The sequence below is a fragment of the Nicotiana tomentosiformis genome, chromosome 12 (genome assembly GCF_000390325.3).
Source record: "Nicotiana tomentosiformis chromosome 12, ASM39032v3, whole genome shotgun sequence".
Lineage (NCBI taxonomy): Eukaryota > Viridiplantae > Streptophyta > Magnoliopsida > Solanales > Solanaceae > Nicotiana > Nicotiana tomentosiformis.
Window position 1 is genome coordinate 32,186,503 of NC_090823.1, and position 20,348 is coordinate 32,206,850.

The window sequence follows — 20,348 nt, forward strand, 5'->3', positions numbered from 1 at the left end:
TACCTATATTAAAGAGAATAATATTAAATTAGTTGGTTTAGTAGAAACTAGAGTAAAAAAAGATAAGGCAAATGGCATTGCTAATAGGGTAGTGCTAGGTTGGCAAGCAAGATTTAACTATGATCATGCTGTTAATGGAAGAGTCTAGATATTATAGGATCCTTCCTACTACGATATAACAGTGATAGACCAGTCTGCTCAAGATATGCATTATGATGTTAGAGGAAGGAAGGATCAAATGAACTGTCTCATGACAGTTATGGGTTTAACAAAATTGAGCTGAGAAAGCCCCTATGGGTGCAATTGCAAAACCTTGCAGCACAGATCACCAAGCCTTGGCTCATTTGGGGAGATTTTATCTTAGTGTTAAATATACAAGACAGAATACATGGGAACCCAGTAACTAGTAATGAGATTCAAGACTTTACAGACTGTATGCAATGTTTGAACTTATGTGAATTACCTTGGAAGGGGGAATACTATGCATGGTCTAATAAACAACAAGGTGTAGATAGAATTTTCAGTAGGATTGATAGAGCTATTGGAAATGATGAATGAATGAATACTTTTGGTCATATGGAGGTGGACTACAAAATGCCTTTTATCTCAGATCATGCACCCATGATGATCACTTTAAGGAGAGCTGAATCCAGTGGCAAGATCCTATTTAAGTTCTTTAATGTTTGGGCTGATCATGAAGACTTCTTATCAGTGGTTGAGGGAGTTTGGCAGACACAACTACATTTATACACCATGAAAGATATCTAGTACAAGTTGAAGGTGCTTAGGTCAGAATTGAAGCAACTTAATAATAATGAGTTCAGGGGAGTAACAACTAAGATAGAGCATCTCAGATACAAGCTGCAGGATACTCAAGAGCAGCTGAACAGAGACTACTTTGATGCAGTTGCATTAGAGGAGAAAATGTTACTTGAAGAGCTGGAAAGATGGTCACTAATAAAGGAAAGCATCCTTCAGCAGAAATCCAGAGCTAAGTGGATAAAGCTTGGTGATTCTAACACCAAATATTTCTCAGCAGTCATGAAGGAAAGAAGTCATAAAAAAGTTATTACAAAACTTACCAATGCCTTTGGAGATAGACTCACTGACCAGAAGCAGATCCAACAAGAAATAATTGCCTTTTACAAATCCCTTATGGGATCAAGATCAGATCACTTGCCTGTAGTGAACAGAGAGATAATGAAACTGGGACCTGTCCTCACGCACTCCCAGCAGGTGAGCTTGTGTGCTGAGGTCACTGACCAAGAAATATTTGAAGCCATGTGTGTAATTAGAGATGATAAAGCACCAGGTGTTAATGGCTATAATGCATAGTTTTTTTAAAAAAGAACTTGGACACTTATTAGACCAGAAGTGTGTCATGCAATGAAGGATTTATTTCATTCAAGCAAGCTTCTTAGAGCAATTAATTGCACAGCTATCACCCTGATTCCTAAGGTTTCTCATCCTACAAGTATTAATGAGTATAGACCTATAGCTTGCTGCACTGTCCTGTACAAATTAATTGCCAAAATTCTTGCAAACAGGCTGCAAAAAGTTATTACTTTAGTTGTGTCAGACACCCAAGCTGGCTTCATTCATGGCAGGAAAGTAGCAATTAATGTTCTACTGGCCCATGAGTTAGTCAAAGCTTACTCTAGGAAGAATATTTCTCCAAAAAATGGACATTCTGAAAGCCTATGATACAGTCGACTGGAGGTACTTGCATCAAGTTTTGGAATGTCTGGGATTTCCAATTCAATTTACCAATTGGATCATAGAGTGTATGTCAATAATGAATTATAGCGTTCTCATTAATGGGGAGACAACTAAGCCATTTGATGCAGCTAGAGGACTTAGGCAAGGAGATCCTATGTCTCCATTCCTCTTTGCCATGGCAATGGAGTATCTGAGCATGAACCTAAAGACACTTAAGCATGAGAAAACTTTCCACTATAATCCTATGTGCTCTAGATTGGACCTAACTCATCTGAGCTTTGTTGATGACCTTCTCCTTTTCACAAGAGGAGATACTACTTATGTTGTCCTATTGCATCAAAAGTTCAACACCTTTTCAAAAGCTTCTGGGCTTAAAGCAAATCTAGCCAAAAGCTCAATATATTATGGAAGAGTTAGCAATGAACTGAAGCATGAGATCCAACAAGATCTAGGGTATAGTCAAGGAGTGTTGCCTTTCAAATATCTGGGCATACCTCTTGATACTAAGAAGCTGTCAATATTGCAATGGCAACCTCTCATTGACAAAATTGTGAGCAGAATTTCTTCATGGACAACAAAGAAACTATCTTATGCATGCAAAATACAGCTAATCCAAAGAGTAATCTTTGGCATCCAAGCCTATTGGGCTCAAATCTTTATTATACGTGCTAAAGTCATCAAAGCAATTGAAGTACACTGTAGAAGCTATATATGGTCCGGGGTGAATACAATAACCAAAAAGTCTTTGGTGGCATGAGATAAGATGTGTTCTCCAAGAGCTGCTAGAGGATTGAATATGATTCACTTGGCCACATGGAACAAATCTGCTATCATTAAGACCTGCTGGGAGTTGGCTAATAAGAAGGAAAAGCTATGGATTAGATGGATCCATAACTACTATATCAAAGAGCATGAGTTTATGCATATGGGAGTACCAAAGCAAGCCTGTTGGATGGTTCGAAAGGTGTTTAAGGCAAGGGACATGTTACACCTTATTAGCAATTTGTCACAAGGCACAATCATAAAACATGTGTACCTGCAACTACTAGGTGTATTTCCAAAAGTTCAATGGAAAGGATTGATGTGTCAAAATCAAGCAACACCAAAAGCCATCTTCACCATGTGGCTTCAGGTGCAAAGAAGAATGTTAACAACTGATAGATTGAAGAAATGAGGAATGCAGATAAATGACACTTGTTGTTTCTGTCATCAACAACCAGAGATGCGAGATCATTTGTTTGGTGAATGTGAATATGGTAAATGCCTATGGCACAGGCTCATGCACTGGCTGCAAATTCAGTACCCTCATATAAACTCATGAGTAGTAAATCATCAATGGATAGTTATGAAAACTAAGAGCAGATCTCAGTTGGCAAGAATACTTAAGCTAGTCTATGTAGAGTATATTCATGCACTGTGGACTGAGATGGATCTTTGAGAAGCAAACTACTGCATGAGAGGTCCTAGCTAGGAGAGTGGCTTGCATATGCAACTTTAGAGCCGAAGGCTATACGCGAGTGTTGCTCAACAATTGTAAATATTAGTCACTATAATGTGTTTAGCAAGGCATAGAAATGTAGAGCGTTTTGTTGGATACTTTCTTTTATATTGTAGAACCGACTAACATTGTCTCCTCAGATTTGTAAATGTTACATTAGTGATTAATGCAAAAAGTTTAATTACTAATAATAATAATAATAATAATATATATATATATATATATATATATATATATATATATATATATATGTGTGTATATTATTAATACAACAAATCATATTCCTTAAAAATAATACATATATTACAATCCCTCAGTTACTAATCCCCACATAATTACCTCGGATCCTAATTCCTAACTGGAATTCTATTTTTTCAGACATCAATAAGAACTCCGATTCTTTGTACTTTTCATCGAGTCTTTGACAGAAAAAGAAAAAGAACATGTCTCGGGAGAGAGCCAAACGTGCGACACTGCCTCCAGCTCAGGAGGTGCCATTTTAACTCTACTTCTTTAGTTTCCTCTTTTAATTTCCAGATTCATCAATTTGTTTTCTTCTAAATCTGAATTAACCCTTTACTATAAATCTATGGCAAAATTTTCTTGCATAGGGATGTGAGATTTACATGATTTATAATATTTGCAGAATATTGAGAAGTTAGAAAAGGTTGTAAAGCAGGGAAATTACTATGGAGCTCAACAGATGTTCAAGTCTATTAGCGCTAGGTACAATCTATAAGCCACCCCTTCTGATAATTTGGCCTCAACTCTAAAAGGGTTAATCTTTGATTCAGTTAATATGCTTTGCTTTCAGATATGTGTCCGCTGAGAGGTATTCTGAAGCTTTGGATATTCTTCAGTGTGGCGCTTGCTTACAATTGGAGAATGGACAGGTTATATAATCTATTCACTCCTATGGAAATTGCATATACCTTCACAATTTTATATGATTGTATTTGACTGAGCCCCAGAGTTTAAGATGCTAATTTGGCTAATATGTTATATTAGTGCTAGTAGAAGGTTCTACCTAAGTCTTGGTGGACAAAGTTACCTAGTACCTATGCTAGTGGGAGGTAGTAGGTGGTGGAATAGTCGGGGTGCACGCAAGTTGGCCCGGAGGCTATTGTGAAACAAAACAAAAAAATTAGTGATAGTAGAAGTAAGTATTGTGGTGATGGTTGAAAATTTAGTGTGATACAGAAAACATTATCTTGAAGTTTAAAGATTGAACAAGTTAATAAACTTGAATCTTGGAAGGTGTGAAAGTTGTATATAACAAAATGGTGTCAATATTTTGGGATGTTCTAAAATGAAAATAATAACCGAGGGGTCTATCGGAAACAACCTCTCTATCTCCACAAGGTAGGGATAAGGTCTGTGTACCTATTACTCTCCGCAGACCGCACCTGTGGGAATACACTATGTTGTTGTTCTAAAGTGAAAAGAAAGTCTTATAAATTTGTGGTTTTGGGGGGGGGGGGGTTACTTTTTTTTCCTTTATCCTGACGTATTCACAGTAGGAGGATAGCTTATATGTATTGTGGACAATTCAGCAGATAAACTTGCCACTTGCAACAAAGGTGTACTATGTAATCTGGATGACTTCATGATCAAACTTAAGTAAGCACATGAAAGATGTCATTTAAATATACTTGAAACTTGAAATTCAAAACAATCTTGAGGTTATTCTTATTGGAAGATTAAACAAGAACTTCTTTTACCTATTTGTTGATGACAGAAGATCTTGACATTTTGCAGGTGACCTGTGGGTCAGAGCTTGCATTGTTGTTTGTTGAAACTCTTGTAAAAGGAGAAGTTTCTTATAATGAAGAAACTCTTGGTAAGTATGCTCTAAATGTTTTTAACCATCTGGTAAATTTTCCTATTCCTTGCACTTTATAATTTTTCAAGCTGAGAAGTGTGCGACACTTGTTTCATCACTCTTTTAATGTTTGGTATACATGACATCCCAAAAAATTTCAGGAAGTTCCCAACATATTTCTACAGCTCCTTAAATCAGGAAGCAATTATAGGGGAGATTGCCAAATGGGAAATGGGGGAAATCTTTTGCAAAATTCAATTGTAACGAATAATAATGATATAGAAAGATTTATGTCTGCAAAGCAGTCAGCAAATTTTCTATTAACTTCTATAGTCTCTTGGCGAGAAGTAATATGGGGAACTTCCCATTTAAAGGTGATAGGCAAAGTGAGCACCTAAGAAAAGATAATTCGTTCATGTGAACAGCTGCGTATGCAATGTAATACTTCTTGATGAGAACTTGAGGAGAAGGAAATGGGAGAGGACATCCACCACCTAAAGACGACAGTAAGATTGCTGCCAATCTTTGGAATCCTATTATCAGTTTTTTTGGTTGAAGTGAATGGTGTCAAGCAATGTCAAATCGTTTGTGGGGCTTGGAAGTTTAGAGGATACAGTAATCAGAGGGGAAACTTCAGAAAAAAATAATTTTTTAAGTGAAAATGGTATTTGAAAATTAGGGTTGTGTTTGGAGATGAATACAATTTGGAGTTGTTTTTGAATTTTTGTGTGTGATTTGAAGTGAAAATTTTGAAAAATAACATTTTGGAGTTGTTCAAATTTCCGGAAAATTCCGAAATTCAACTTCAAGTGAAATATGAAATTTTTATGGCCAAACATTGATTCTGAAAAAAAAGTTCAAATTTTCTGGAAAAAAGTGAAATTTTTTTATGGCCAAACGGGTAAGTACCTCAAGGAGTGTGTTGGATCATATGTAGGGAAAGAAACCAAAGATGCTTGGAGGAAAGGAGGACCATTCTATCAAATTAAGGAATTTAAATGTTTGATATGCATGACATACCAACAAGTTAATATGATCTGGTCGATCTTATAGATGGGAACTATAGTCTCTACTCTCTAGAGCCTTGTGGATTCAACTATACTCTAAGATCATAGTTCTGTATTCTATGCCTCTTCTCAACGGGATTGATTTCCCTTTTTCTTTTATTTTACTCATAAATTTCTATACTTGTCAAAGAAACATCTTAACATGTCCAAGCATTTATTAATGAAATTAGAAGTTTTTAAAGAGAATGCTTTTAACCTAGCAGTTATTCTTTTGGCAGCATGTATTAGCACAAAATTGACATAAAATGGCCAGGGAAAGAACTAGAAAGAATATGTATGCAAATCATTTGTCTTTCCAACTAATTGAAATTAAATGATACAATACAAAATTAAATATTACAATTTTTTTGGTTCCAAAATCTTATATGCAGAAAGAGATATCGAGAAAAAAGCTAATTAAGTGGTACGTCCCCCTTTTCAGAATGAATATTCATGTTTTCTTTTTCTCTTGGTGCCAAAATTATAAAAAGAAAGTACTTTTGCATTAAGAGAGGATACCCAATTATAAACACACTGATCAAAGTAGATGATACGCCTATTGTATTGTGAGAAGGGAGGACAGGATAGTTAAAAAAGGCTTAACCTTTGATTATTATGAAATAATCTCTAGACTGGCTTTGTACAATTAATGACTGCATTTTGATTTATAAAAAGATAATAAACAAGTAACTTCAAATGTATGATATTTCATTAAAAGTTAAGGGACCTATATCTATTATTCTTTATACGAGCTTTCCCTATCCGTTTCTAGAAGATCCAAACATAGCATGCGGACCAATGTGTTCACCCATTATGTATTTTCATCTCTTCTCTTGATAACTCGACAAAGTCAAAGTAAAATAATAATCACCTTGAGACTGAGGGATTGTGAAAATTAAATAATCATTAATTGGTCCTCCTTTGGACAACATATTATTGCTGTTTACTTATTTGGGGGGGGGGGGGGGGGACTATGTTTCGTCAAATGATTAAGGGAAAAACAACCAAAATGTCCTAAAACTTAACTAGCATGAATTAAATCCTTATGCACTTCATTGCTGTATCATAAAGTGTAACTTCAGCTATACCGCTCGTCTTTTTCTGTTATTGATTTGATGCTTAATAAGTAGTTTTATTTCCTGACTTGATTATAATGCAATTCTCCTTAGACCGTGTCAGGAAAATCTACGAGAAGTTTCCTCGACCTTCAGTGCCACAAAATTTGGACCTCGCAGATGATGATGATGATGATGATATGCAAAAACTTTCTGAAGCCATTGCGGCTGCCAAAACCCGAGTTGAATGCTGTTCTTCCTTTTTAAAAGCCTCTATCAAGTTAGATACTCTCTCTCTGGCCCATTCACAAATTCCTCCATGTTTCTTTTATTCGTATAATTCTTAAAAAACATATCATTTTAGCTGCTCGAATTCTGTTGCTGTTGAACATTTGACTCTGTGTATTATACTCCCAGGGATCTGCTATCGAGTTTTCTTTTAACTAGGGACTTGGATTTTAGTTAATTTGTACCTTACTTATTGGGTATTTGATAGAAGAAAAAAAAATTAAAAAACTTAGCAAAAATATTATTTGGATCTCCAGAAGGAGCACTGGACTTTTTATATAATCGGTTGGGTACTCTTCATTTAAATCTTTCCGTACTTTTCTTCAAAAAGCAGTCCTGCGCATCCTATTAGTAAGACCATTGGTCCATCAAAGAAAGACCTGACCCCCCATAACTTATTCGGTCTTCGTTTTGATGGAAAAGAAAAGTACCCTAGAATTCAAACCTTCAATTCCAGATCCCTCTCAACACTTGGACTGTCCATTCTGCAGACATCTCTGGAGGATCCACTCCACAGTGCAAACTTCCAGCAAGACATTTCAAATACTCCCTTCGCCTCTTTGTTACTGCATGTGAAACAGTAAAGATTACCTCATCTTGCAATCTTTTCCTGTGGCAATTTCTGTCAAGGGTTAGTAACAGCTATGCCAGTCTCCTTATAAGAGCTCATACACGATTAAGACATCTTGGAGAAGATTATCTTGGTTGTTTTATTAAGCGAGGACATGTTGTCCTCCTCTTTAAATGTTCTATAATCTCATCCATATTAGTATCTTTTCTGATGACAAAATGCTATTTTTTTTATAGGTGGTCAGCAGAATTTGGTGCACATAGGTATGGATCTCCAGAGTTGCATGAGATGCTGGCAGATTATATATATTCTCAATCTACCGAAGTGGTACGTTCTCCGGAAAGCATGACGCATTGACTTATTGACTCGCTTGTAGTAGCTGTAATATATGCATATCATGACTGCAATATCTTTACCAGTAGTGGTCTTATTGTTTTCAAACAGTACTTTGCTATTTGACATTAGAAAAGGATAGGGGCTTCTAATAGATGACAATTAGCGGAATTGGATTTCAAGTCAATTTAGCCAATCATTAATATTGCAGTAGACCTCCTTACATACTTTTTGATTTGCAGGACATGGTTAAAGTATCTTTTCATTTTGTTAGAGGAAGGAATCTGAAGAAATTTGCTTCAACTATCATAAATTTCATGGGCAAGGTAAGCACTGGTTCCGTGATTTTTTGCTAACGAGATGTCATGAGCAGATATTACAAGGTCCAAAAGCTGGATTGCCATGTTCTCTATGTCTCTTTCCTGTTTATTCAAAGTTTTCCAAGGAAAGAGTCTTTCTTTTCTGGTTTTATTTCTTTTGCACAGTAACAATTTCTTGAAGTTGCTTGTGGATATTGACTTAATGATGCTCTATGATAGATGTGAAATTTTAATATAATTCATACAATTTAATATGCAGTGCTATCCAGGAGAGGATGATTTGGCTATTGCCCGGGCAATTTTGATGTAAGCAGAGTTGTAATATGAATAAGTGCCTTGCATTCAATTACTGTTCTACCCAGTTTATCCCATTTGTGCTGGTCCATATTAGGAGCATTATATTTCAGTAAACTATTTTAAAAAAAGAGAGACTATTTTAAACTTTACAGTTACTACCGGGTCAGTAAATATTTGCAGTTATCTGAGCATGTGCACACTTGTAGGTCTGCATATTATTGCCCCTTTCAGTGTAATGTTTCTGAAAACATACTTACATAATGCTTAACTTTCTAATAAGAGGTTTGAAATTCAATCTTTGTGCATATTTGGAACCAGAGTTACTGACTTTCAGTTTGTTCCAGTATACGGAACAGAAATGGGCTACCAAAATGCAAGCTATGTGACAAGGCTTCTTAAGAAATACACTTGGACACAAATTTTTCTATATTTTCATCTTGAAACATTCTTCTTATGCATATTACCTTTCAATTTTAATAAGGCCATGATGAAAGCCATAAACTAGAATATGTTTTTTAGCTGTTTAAATTTGCTATCTGTCTAATATTTCAATTAAGAATCTTCTTTGTGCCTTTTAGTTTTTAACTGCAGATTGAGCTTACAGTTGCAATTTTTCATTCTCCTTTGGCAGGTACTTGTCTCTAGGAAACCTTAGAGATGCGAACAAGCTCATGGAAGAGGTGGAAAAGGAAATGCAGGCGAAGCATCTTGGATTTCCTCAGTCAGAATTAATGCAGTTTGTCAACTACCTTTTGCTGACGTAAGTCTTAATATGTTTTCTGAATACATTTCTTTTGATGTGTTAAAAGTAAAATTTTATTTTCATCTTTCATATGCTGTTGCTGAAGCCTCTTTTTCATGCTCCTTGACTATTACATTATTAAGCTGTCCATTTTCAAGAATTCGACAAATATCCCTTCTGTTAATCCTCCTCCCCCCCACCCCCCCCCCCCCCCAAAAAAAAAAAAAAACCCCAACCCAAATATGTTCTGCACCAGCCTTGAGGCCTTGTGCTCATCCACATGTTTTTTACTTCATTTAAGTCCAATTAATTGACTATGTTACAATGCAATTTATATTTCAGGGTGCAGAGAGATGCTTTACCTCTCTTTAACATGTTGAGACAGAGCTACAAGTCTAGTATTGATAGAGATCCTCTATTAAATGAGGTAAGCGCTTTGTATATGAGAGTCATGTGCTTTCCTTCATTCTTTATGATAAATGATTATCTTTGTAGTTTTTCTTGTGCTTATTAATAACACTGTTCTCCGTCAGGTTAGAGTGCTGGTTTTCCTCCTAATTCACATTTTTCTGTTCTGTGGTTTAGTTGCTAGATGAAATTGCGAAGAAGTTCTATGGCGTACAGCGTAAAAATCCTCTTCAAGGCATGTTTGGAGATATCTTCAAGGTAATATAATATTATCAACTTTTTGCAATTTAAGAGTTTACTGACAAAAAGGAAAGGGTTAATTACACGTATCCTCTTGTGTTCTTTTAGTTGTGAGAACCCATCCTCTAGGGTCCTTGCAAATTAGAACATATACGGTTAACCTCCCAAAAGTTACAGAGGAAAATGAAACGGTTCTTTTTTCCAATAACAAGAAGCATGCTTTAATTGCCAGTATGAACATCAAAATCTGTTTCCACCAGAACCACTTATCCTATTATGAAACTGATCCTATGATGAATCGGACTTCCCCTTTCAATATGATCAGCAACTTTTTCCGTTGTCTACCTTGTATCTTTGGTATAAACAGGAAATTCGGGCTTGGATAGATGATTGGCTAGACTTTTGGGAGGCTTAAGTGTGCTTGTATTAATACTTTTGTAAATCTGTGTGCGCGTGTATCAACTTTCTCAATTGTTATCCCACAACTTGCCATAATATGTTTGAGAGAATAGAGAGAAATTTCTTAATTTGAGGTGGTGACGTCATTTCCATTATCATATTGGTGGAATCATAGGGAAACGGATGTTCACCAACAGATGCAGCAGCTTAGATATAAGTGCAGGGCCCAACTAGTTGCAATCAAGTTGTGGTTCCCTCTTCATTCACTCAGCTGATTTTCTCCTCATTTCGAAAAAGACAAGTCTGTGTTGTTAGTATTAAAGAACCTAAAACCTTATAAAAGCACTAGGAGTCGTACTTATTCAATGGGGACATGGGATCACATTTTTCTTCATGAAAGCCTTGGTCTTTGTTAGGCTCAATCTAAATATAGGTGTGTGAGATTCTAGATGTAGCTCCCCTAGATGGCTCCCATTGCTAACAGTTTAGCAGTTAGTCCCCATAACAATTAGATGTTGGTCTCACACTTGTGTTGGTTCAACCTTGGATCACTAGGTGAAGTGAGATATTCTTTTTAGGGATAATTAATTTATTGGGCCGACCTCCAAAATAACAGCCGGCAAACGTATATGTTTTGTTAAATATACATATAATATAAATCTAATATACATAATCAACGTATATGTTGGCTAGCGCCTGTAATTAATTTCGGTCGGCGGAACAAAAATGAAAAAAGCCCTTTTTTTAATCAGTTCTAGGTGAAATGAGATTCTAGGTGCCTAGACAATGTGCATCCCACTGTTCACGATATTGCTTGTGCATCCCACTGTTCACGATATTGCACTTAGTCCCAGTGAGATGGCTCCCACACCGCACATGCAGGTTGTAGCACTTGGACCCCAAGAGACTTGCTTCGTGCTTCTATTGATTCTCACTTTAAACCATTTATAACCTGAGTCCAACCACTAGCTGTATGACCGGGTGGTTTTCATTTTCGCTTACTGAATTAGGTTGATTCTAGCTCACGCAAAATCTTAAATCCATGTAGTTAGAGAAGAAACATAAAGCCTTGTAAACCACTCAATCTAGTTTGACCTATTCGATGTGAGTGATCAAATTACTTAAGTTCTTAACCTTCCAGCTGTTCATTCAAACAAGCCTTATAGAGTTAGTTTCTATAGGTAAAATGCTCTTGCCACTAGGTAGGTGGCAAAACAAATTGTCACACCACATTCTTCCATAACTTCAAGATAGTTATTTGTATATCGTGAGAGCATAAGGGGTTTTCTTGCAAACTAAAACAAGTGTTTTCTTTTTCTTTTAACCAAAAATTTCTGGTGTCTGTTTTCAAAATTCTCTCTCTATCTTTCTTCATCTTTTGCAAAATAACACTTACTGTTTTGCAGATGATAGGAGGCGAATAGGACAGGGAAAAGAGTCTTTCTTCAAATGATCTCCATCTAAAAAATGTCATGAGAGACAAGTTGGTTCATTCAACACCACTCCAAGTCTTTCTTCAAATGATCTCCATCTAAAAAATGTCCATGGATTGATCCGCTGCAGTTAAATTGATGTGCTCACCTTAATTATTCATACTCGATCTGGCTTTATAACATAGTTTGCAGAATGGGGTCATGAATTTTCATTGATTGCTCAAAGCTTCCCTTTTTCGGGTGCCAATTTGTGATTCCGCAAATATTTCTATTTTAAAATCCAATATTTAGTGTTCGCTGAAAGAGTTTTGAGGGACATTGTGTTGTCTAATTGGTTAAAGGCAACATCTACTATAATGTCATTCAAAAATGAAACATCAATGCTGGTGGCTCTTGGCTTCTTTTATTTATTGATTAAGAGCTACCCGAAATCTGTTTATTTGTGGTGGCTTCTATTAGGGGAAGAAACTAATCTGGAAAAAATAAAAAACTACTTATGCACATAGGTATTTCATACCAAATTAACAAAATTGAGGTGTGAATGCTTATTGATTAAAGACCGAGTGGTCAAACAATGGGTGTGGGTAGCTCTTTTGTTTGAGATTTTAACATTATAGGTCATTAATAAAAAAGTATTTATATCTATATTACCATTTTTCGATTATTTGAATAATAGCAGATTTTATAACAAATGTATCATATTCAAACAAAATACTATATCCCTTTAGTAGTACGTAACTGAACTCATTTATCTCTCTTCCACAAAATTAGGGATTGCATTTATTATCTTATGCCTCTTCTCAAAACAAAAAAGAAAATCATCTATTTCCATTTCTTTTCCTTTTATAATGTATTATTTTTCTCCTTTTTTATCCTTTCAGTTTTCTCTTATTTGGGGGAAGGAGAATTGGATCAGGCTGCTTTAGTGATTTGAATCAAAGAGTTATCAAGTGATGACATATTTTCGGTTAATGTTGATCTTTATCGTTATATTTCTTGTTATAAATAAGATAACATTTGCATATTTATGGTAAATTTATGGAATAAATATGTTAGTACATATAAAATATATATTTGAAGTATATGTATGGTCTAAATTCTTTTATATCTAAAACAATCCATGCATAACTCATGAATCATGATACTATAATTATATAATTATTATTCCATGTATAACATTAGAAATTAACTTATATAAAAACACATCTAAAAGCAAATTCCATTATAATACTAGAATAATACCATATATTATTATTTTACCAAAATTATACCATATATATAATTTGCAAATACTGTACATAACACATTTGAACATCAAAATACTATTATTATACTCGGGGGCAGAGCTATGGTTCGGTCGAACCCAATTGCTTTGGTCCAAATTCTATATTTATCTTATGAAATTCATTGAATATGTATTAATTATTACTTTAGAACACAGTAACTTAAAAGGATTAGAACTCCAAACTCATAATCTTCAAATTCCGGCTCCACCTCTAATTATACTAGCATTATACAATATATAAAATCTCCATATCATTTTCATAAACATATCTGAAGTGTCTAGAATAAATTATTATATAACTATTATACATTGTATATTTGTTATTAAAAAATACACATCTTATCAAACTATGCATGAAATATGTAGAATTGTAACTTTTTAACTATTTAAGAAGGAAAAAAATCATTTTTATGTGTTTCGACTATACATAGACACTATATCTGATATAATGGAAAAGGAAGAAAGTTATGGTAGCTAATTTTTAGGAAGAAAGTTATGGACCGGGCGAAAAAGTAGAAAAGAGTTGTTTAGGAATTAGGATGTCGCAGAATACAAATATGTAGCTGGCTAGCTGCCACATTTGTTAATTACGTCATACTTCTAAACTTTTGTAAATTTTGTTAAAATATTGCACAATTATGTTTTTTCCTCCTTGTTTATGCTAATTCATAGGTCAGATATATAATGCTATTTGTATATGCTCCCAGTCCTCGACAAGCCTTGAACATAATAGCTTATTAATGATTTAAAATTTTCCTCACTTGGCAAGCAAATTGGTTAAATGGAAAAGGAAGAGAAATATCTCTGTTGAGCCCACAAGTTTTCTTTCCAGAACAAGGATAACCCAAATTTTTTACTTCTCATTCTCCCATCTCAACCCAAGGAAATGGTCCAAAGTCTCTCCAACCTTCTCTAGCATTTTCACTCTTCCAAACGGGGAGACAGATTTATTTAGTAAAATAGAGAAGACCATGAACCTTTAGAACAGATGATAACAATGAATGGCAGATAGGAACATAACGTGCAGGATGTTAAGAGAACTGCATGAACTTTAGGATATAATTATGATATTGTTGCATCCTTAAGAGATCCGCTGACCACCACACCTGTTGAAGTTCGCATAGAATGTATTCCTAGTGCAGCAACGCAAGCGCCATCTGTTTTTAGATGTGGTTGTACTAGCTCCCAAATCTTTTTCTTCGCTACCTGTATACAGTTGAAGAACGTCATCAGCCCAAAAACGCAAATAAACTACCCTCCACCCTCCTCATCCAACAAAAAAATGTAACTATAGGGATGAGCACAACACTCTCTTTAACAAAGGAGAAGCAAGCAAACACGATAGGAGTCGGTAATTCCAATGCTTACTCCTGTGCAATACACTATAAAGCTTTTAATAAAAAGTGCTATTAAGAAACCTATAGACAAGCTACTTAGCTCTTTCTGGAAAACACTACCCTATTCTTAGCAACTCGAGAAGAAGACTTAAGGTGCAATTTTATTTTTTTTTTATTTTTTTTTGAGATGGTAACAAAGACTTAAGGTGCAAATTCTAACAGATATCCATCTTAACAGATTAAATATAATTCCATCCAATTCCAAATTCAGGAAACTGCAGATCTTCAACGCACAAAAGGGTTTTCCCCCCAAAATCATTAAGATGTAAACATGTAGTATAAAATTTTAGAAACTGCGGGATAAGCATCTGTAAGACAGACTCCAAGAAACGCATGATAGGCCGCACTTTATAATTTTGCAAATACAGCTATGGGAAAGAGGGCATCTAGTAATAGATGGAAGAACAGATATATAGGACATATGCAGCAGAGAGAAATGGGTAATAAACCTACTATTTCTTTTTTCTGTCTTCCCAAGTTCCAAGAACATATTGGATATCTTTAGTTAAAACAAAGCAGGAGAAACAAAGAGCTTATCCAAAAACATTAGTTTAATACAAGGGGAGAAAACCATTTGGCATAATAGTTCTTTCCTGATGGTCCAGAAACACTAAGAAGCGAGGTAAGTGTAACTTCTGCAAACAAAAGATTTCCTTCCGAGTTTGACACGCCTGTAAACGCAATTATTCTTTAAAACCTGAATCACAAGTGCATGTAACCTATAAACAGTCAAAAACTTAACCTGGACTGTCACCTTAAGTCAAATGAGCGATAATAGAGGAAAGCACTGCCCTCCCCTCCGCAACTCACTAACCTCATAGCATAAACTAGTTGCTTCAAGTTAATAAAATAACACATAGAAGCCTCTTGGCTTTTAGGCTAGTGCACCACCTCTTATAGGCAATCAAACTTTACAATGGAGATTTTACCTGGTTGGGCGTTGCCACCTCAGGGAGATTCTCCTTTTCATCATTAGAACCAAACCATATCCTTTCCCCAGGTACTGAGCCTTCAGGCGGCTCAAGAAGTTCCACGTTCTCATGAGATGCATCAGATGCTGCCATCAGCATTCCATTTGACTTGACACCACGCATATTCCTTGGCTTTAAATTTGCAAGAACAATCACATTCCTTTCCTGCATGTTGCAGCATGCATCAAATGTTTTCTTCAAATTACGCAGTGTAAGAATCTTAAACAGCCCACTATTGATGGACTTTAGAAGCTTAGGAGTGTTAGAAACAGAGTCACTATAATCATAGGCGAATCCGGAATTTGAAATTCATGGGTTCCTGTTGTAATCTCAAATTAATATACAATAATAACTGGGTTCACAGTTAGATATTTATAGATATTTAATGAATTTTTTAATAAAAGATACATGGTCTATGCAAAAGTTACGGGGTTCCCGGGAACCCATACAATACACTCTAGATCCGCCACTGACTATAATGTACACACCATAAGCAAGCTTTGTTATTCTTACGATATGCCAAAAACCAGCATATTATTAATTACGGAAAGAGAAAAGACTGAACCAAACAATCATAAATGAGTGGTCCCAAGAAAAAAACTGATAATAAAGTTCTATTTTCCAGTTTGACCAGAAAAGTGCTCCTATTATACTTGAAGCAAGTGATTTCATTTAAACCTATCCGCTAGGATTTACAAAGATCCAAAGTCCAACCCTTTTGAGATGCCTCTGTGAAGACAGGAAAAGAAGAGAAGAATTGGAGAATAGGTTGCTTGATTATAACCTCAAGCCATTGGGGTTCAAACAACCTTTACAAGAATTACAAATAAAGAAAAAAGATTAAAGGCCAGTAATTACATTGCTAGAAAATCTCCTAATTACCTAATTACGAGGATGTGAGAATCTTTCCATATTTACATAGTATAGGTTTTTGCCATATTTAACACTCCCCCTCGAGCTGGAGCATAAATATCATATGCTCCTACTTTGCCATAAATATAAGTGGAAATTGTTTTTCCTTATCATTGTATAAGGAAATTATTGTTTCTCCTTATACAACTAAGCATAAAAGTTAATAGACAGGCGCAACCTGAAACGAGACTATCTGAAATGAAGTAATTTGAGAAAGGGCACCACGAAAGGTCAGAATAACTTTATCAAGGACACTTTTGCAGTCTTAGATAATGCAAAGGTTAAACTTTGCATGGAGCAGTTATGCAGTCTATTATGTTATTAACTGTTGAAGTATGCAAAAGACGGACAAAATCATGAGCAATAATTTGTAGAGGAATATTGAATAACCACATTTGAGAAGGGTTAGCTGACTAGAAACTTCTCTTGGGAACTTCTGTAAGCCGGATGATAGCAGCCAGGTTGCACCGTTAGCTGGTTAACTATCACCGAGTAGGCAATGGAATGGAAAACAGATAGTCACGGTATCTTTTGAACCAGCCATGTAGTAAAAATAGCTACTATAGAAGCAAGTGCTTTCATTTTTAGACAAGATTCAGAGTGGATGGCTTATTGTGAGCTAGTCATCTCAAGGAGGATAAGTGGACCATTTTCCATGTCAATGCGAAGGTAACTTGCTGTCATGTGAATAAGAGAGCATCAGATATTCAGAATCACGAAATAATGTTTTGCTTGAGTTTTGCAAAAATGAAGATTCCTTTTAAGGGCTCATCTAAAAGCTTTGGTACAAAGAAATATTTGCTGGAGTAAGAGATGCAGAATAAGAATAACTGAAGAGCAACATCGTCCCTAGGCAATGGCTGACTGGTTGAGGCATAAGAGTAACAAAATGAAGATTTCAGTTCCGGTTGCCAGCTAAAACACCGGGGCAGATTTGGTTCACAGACTTGTTATGCAGGCAGATGATACAGGGACTGTTATGCGGCGTGTAATAATGCAGAAATTGGGATACAACGAATAGTAATATAGTGGTTGTAATACGATGAATTATAATAAATGGATTGTAATGCAGGGATTGCCTACTTTAAGGCCATCTGTCTTTAAAAATACTCTTATCCACAACGGCGGAGCTAGTAAAGAGGGAAGGGGTCAAGGGGGTTAATAGAATCCCCTTTTATCGAAAATTATGCTGTGCAAATAGGGTAAAAATTAAATAAACTGTTGAATCCCCTTAATATAAGAGAAAATTCTAGTGTTGTGGTAAGCAAGTTCAAAAGTTATTTCAGATCACAAGTTCGAATCATAATTTTGAAATTCTAGTATTTTTCTTAATCCCCTTATATAATAAGTTCCTGGCTCCACCATTGCTTATTTAGGTATTGTTGATAAACATATTCTTATTCGATATTCCATCTCATATAAAATAAAACATAAATTCCAACATAAGCTACACCAGTACTAGTTATGACAAGTTTAATACCGAAAAGAAGATAGTAGATTAGCACACATAGTTTTACACAAGAAACCAAATAATGTTTTATTACATTAGTAATGCAGATTTTCACATAGTATTAATTATGTAGAATTCAAGGGGAAATTACTTTTCCTTATACAACTATCTAACGGGGTTAGAGAATAGGATAAAAATTATATACATTAAGGGATCGTTTGGCTGCGGGTTTAGAAAGGGAGTTATTCATGTATTAAAACTAGCATAGCTAATACCATATCTGGTAGCTTTTTAGTTGCTTCGTATAAAATTTAGCACACCGAGCCATTAGATTATAATTTTACAATCCCACATAAATAAAACATGTATAAGTTATCAGTCAAATTATAAGTTATTTTATGAAGGGTAGAAGATGGAATAACTAAACCTTGCATAACTAATCTCTGCCTTATTAATTCTTATGCTGAACCCTGCATAATTAACCAGCTACCAAACAACCCCGACACTTTAAATTCTATTTTATAGTATCAATGTAATTTAATCGTTACAGCAAGTTCTCACTCTATTTATCAGGTTATCATATCATGCTTGATAGAAAGAATTACCTATTATTACAGGCCAATTTTAGCTAATAGTGTTGAAAATTCTTTATACTATCAATGCACAGAACTTAAAAATACTAACAACTTGTTTAGATGATTGTTACCTATTGTATTGTATCGTATTGTTACATTAAATATAATGTTTGTTGTATCGTATCGTTAAATTCGTCGTTATGTAATGATGAAAAGTGTCACTTTATGCAACCGATTTGGTGTGGTCGCGTCGCTACCTTATTTTTTCTCTTATCTTGCCCTTTATTATCATTAAATAATCCTTTAGCCTACCTTTTTATATAATAATTCTACCCCGTAGCATAATTTTTCTTTGTAATACTGCAAGTTTATTCTTCCAATTAGTACGTGTCTACTGGTACGTGACTTCATGAAACAATGACAAACGATACAATTTATCTAAATATTATACTCATCAAACGATACAGTACAGTACAGTATAATCCAATACAATATGATACACTATGAAACATTATGTAACAACCATCCAAACAAGCTGTAAAGAAATAGATGCATTATAAGGACAGGTACCTGAAGATGGTCAAGAGGCACATATTTAACAAGCCCACTACATATAATTCTGGGCTCAGCCTCACCAACATCAACCTCTTCAACATAAAGCGAATCAGCCTCGTCGTGTCTCCAGGCCTTAAGTATTCGCCCAACCCTAATGTCCAATGTATTAGCCGCATCCTTAATCTTCCTCAGCTTAGTCTCCTCATCTTCCTCTAATGAAGAATCTTGTTCTGTTACACTCACATTTGACGGCGTCGTACAATAGAAATTGAAGCATAATTTTGTGTTATGATTGTTCCAGTGACCAATCTTCTGACAATTGGTGCTGAAAATGGTATTATTATTGTTATTTTTATGGTGCAATAATGAGGAGGAACAATAACTTGGCCTTGAGCGTGAAGCAATAGCAGTAATTGAATTTGTGTGGCGAGAAAGTAATAATGTGCCACTTCCCTTTAACCAATTAGCTGCCCCTACTCCCATTACATTCATCCCTTTGCACTCAATTTTGAAGTGGGAAGAAGAGTGATGCGTTGGGTTTGGACTTTTGAGTTTAGGATAAAAACCGAAGAAAAGGTTCAAAATAGTCCCTTTAAGTTTGAGATTTATTCAAAATCGTCCCTATTTTATAAGGTGGAGCTAGCCTTTAATACTCCTCTCACAATCTAACATAGGAGTGGGATTCTATACATTATTTCGATTTTAATTTCTCGAAAATAGCATAGATTTAGAGTGTGTTTGGTATGAAAGGAAAATATTTTTCGAAAAATATTTTTTAATTTTTTCATATTTGGTTTGCTTAAATATTTTTCTTATGAACTTATTTTCCTCCAATTAGAGGAAAATGTTTTCCCCATCAAGAGAGGAAAAATATTTTCTAAAACTTTTTTTCAACCTTCCACTTTATTCTCCATCTCTACCAACCCCCACCAACCCACCCCCTACCCATCCCTCTTCTCCACCCCCACCCCACCCCGAATCATCCAAAATAGAAATATTATTAACAGTTCTTTCTTTTTATGTTATAGATAA

General features: G+C 35.2%; 3 protein-coding genes across 3 annotated transcripts; 2 read left to right on the top strand and 1 right to left on the bottom strand.

Annotated features, from left to right (window-relative positions):
* The first annotated feature begins 558 nt into the window (after nucleotides 1-558).
* On the top strand, nucleotides 559-1,335 carry LOC138902430 (uncharacterized). The gene is made up of 2 exons (XM_070190297.1): nucleotides 559-728; nucleotides 825-1,335. Exons 1-2 carry the CDS (start codon nucleotides 559-561, stop codon nucleotides 1,333-1,335), a joined length of 681 nt encoding a protein of 226 aa, XP_070046398.1.
* A 2,216-nt stretch (nucleotides 1,336-3,551) lies between these two features.
* Nucleotides 3,552-12,552, top strand: LOC104107956 (protein GET4-like). The gene is made up of 12 exons (XM_009616890.4): nucleotides 3,552-3,708; nucleotides 3,864-3,943; nucleotides 4,032-4,110; nucleotides 4,976-5,057; nucleotides 7,255-7,420; nucleotides 8,236-8,326; nucleotides 8,575-8,658; nucleotides 8,912-8,958; nucleotides 9,581-9,709; nucleotides 10,034-10,118; nucleotides 10,277-10,357; nucleotides 12,145-12,552. The coding sequence occupies exons 1-12, from the start codon at nucleotides 3,661-3,663 to the stop codon at nucleotides 12,160-12,162; spliced, it is 990 nt and encodes a 329-aa protein (XP_009615185.1). The 5' UTR covers nucleotides 3,552-3,660; the 3' UTR covers nucleotides 12,163-12,552.
* A 1,624-nt stretch (nucleotides 12,553-14,176) lies between these two features.
* Nucleotides 14,177-19,871, bottom strand: LOC104107957 (uncharacterized). The gene is made up of 3 exons (XM_009616892.4): nucleotides 19,332-19,871; nucleotides 15,783-15,989; nucleotides 14,177-14,662 (listed from the first exon to the last, which is right to left on the bottom strand). Exons 1-3 carry the CDS (start codon nucleotides 19,806-19,808, stop codon nucleotides 14,519-14,521), a joined length of 828 nt encoding a protein of 275 aa, XP_009615187.1. The 5' UTR covers nucleotides 19,809-19,871; the 3' UTR covers nucleotides 14,177-14,518.
* Nucleotides 19,872-20,348: the final 477 nt, after the last annotated feature.

What these genes read in the sequence shown, in the direction of transcription:
- LOC138902430 (XM_070190297.1), top strand. Translation starts at nt 559, where the DNA reads ATGAATACTTTTGGTCATATGGAGGTGGACTACAAAATGCCTTTTATC. An exon ending in TCAGTGGTTGAGGGAGTTTG is followed by an intron (nt 729 to 824) that starts GCAGACACAACT and finishes TAATGAGTTCAG; the next exon opens with GGGAGTAACAACTAAGATAG.
- LOC104107956 (XM_009616890.4), top strand. Translation starts at nt 3,661, where the DNA reads ATGTCTCGGGAGAGAGCCAAACGTGCGACACTGCCTCCAGCTCAGGAG. An exon ending in TACAATTGGAGAATGGACAG is followed by an intron (nt 4,111 to 4,975) that starts GTTATATAATCT and finishes GACATTTTGCAG; the next exon opens with GTGACCTGTGGGTCAGAGCT. An exon ending in GTCAACTACCTTTTGCTGAC is followed by an intron (nt 9,710 to 10,033) that starts GTAAGTCTTAAT and finishes TTTATATTTCAG; the next exon opens with GGTGCAGAGAGATGCTTTAC.
- LOC104107957 (XM_009616892.4), bottom strand. Translation starts at nt 19,808, where the DNA reads ATGAATGTAATGGGAGTAGGGGCAGCTAATTGGTTAAAGGGAAGTGGC. An exon ending in TGCCTCTTGACCATCTTCAG is followed by an intron (nt 15,990 to 19,331) that starts GTACCTGTCCTT and finishes TGCAACATGCAG; the next exon opens with GAAAGGAATGTGATTGTTCT. An exon ending in AGGTGGCAACGCCCAACCAG is followed by an intron (nt 14,663 to 15,782) that starts GTAAAATCTCCA and finishes AACTGTATACAG; the next exon opens with GTAGCGAAGAAAAAGATTTG.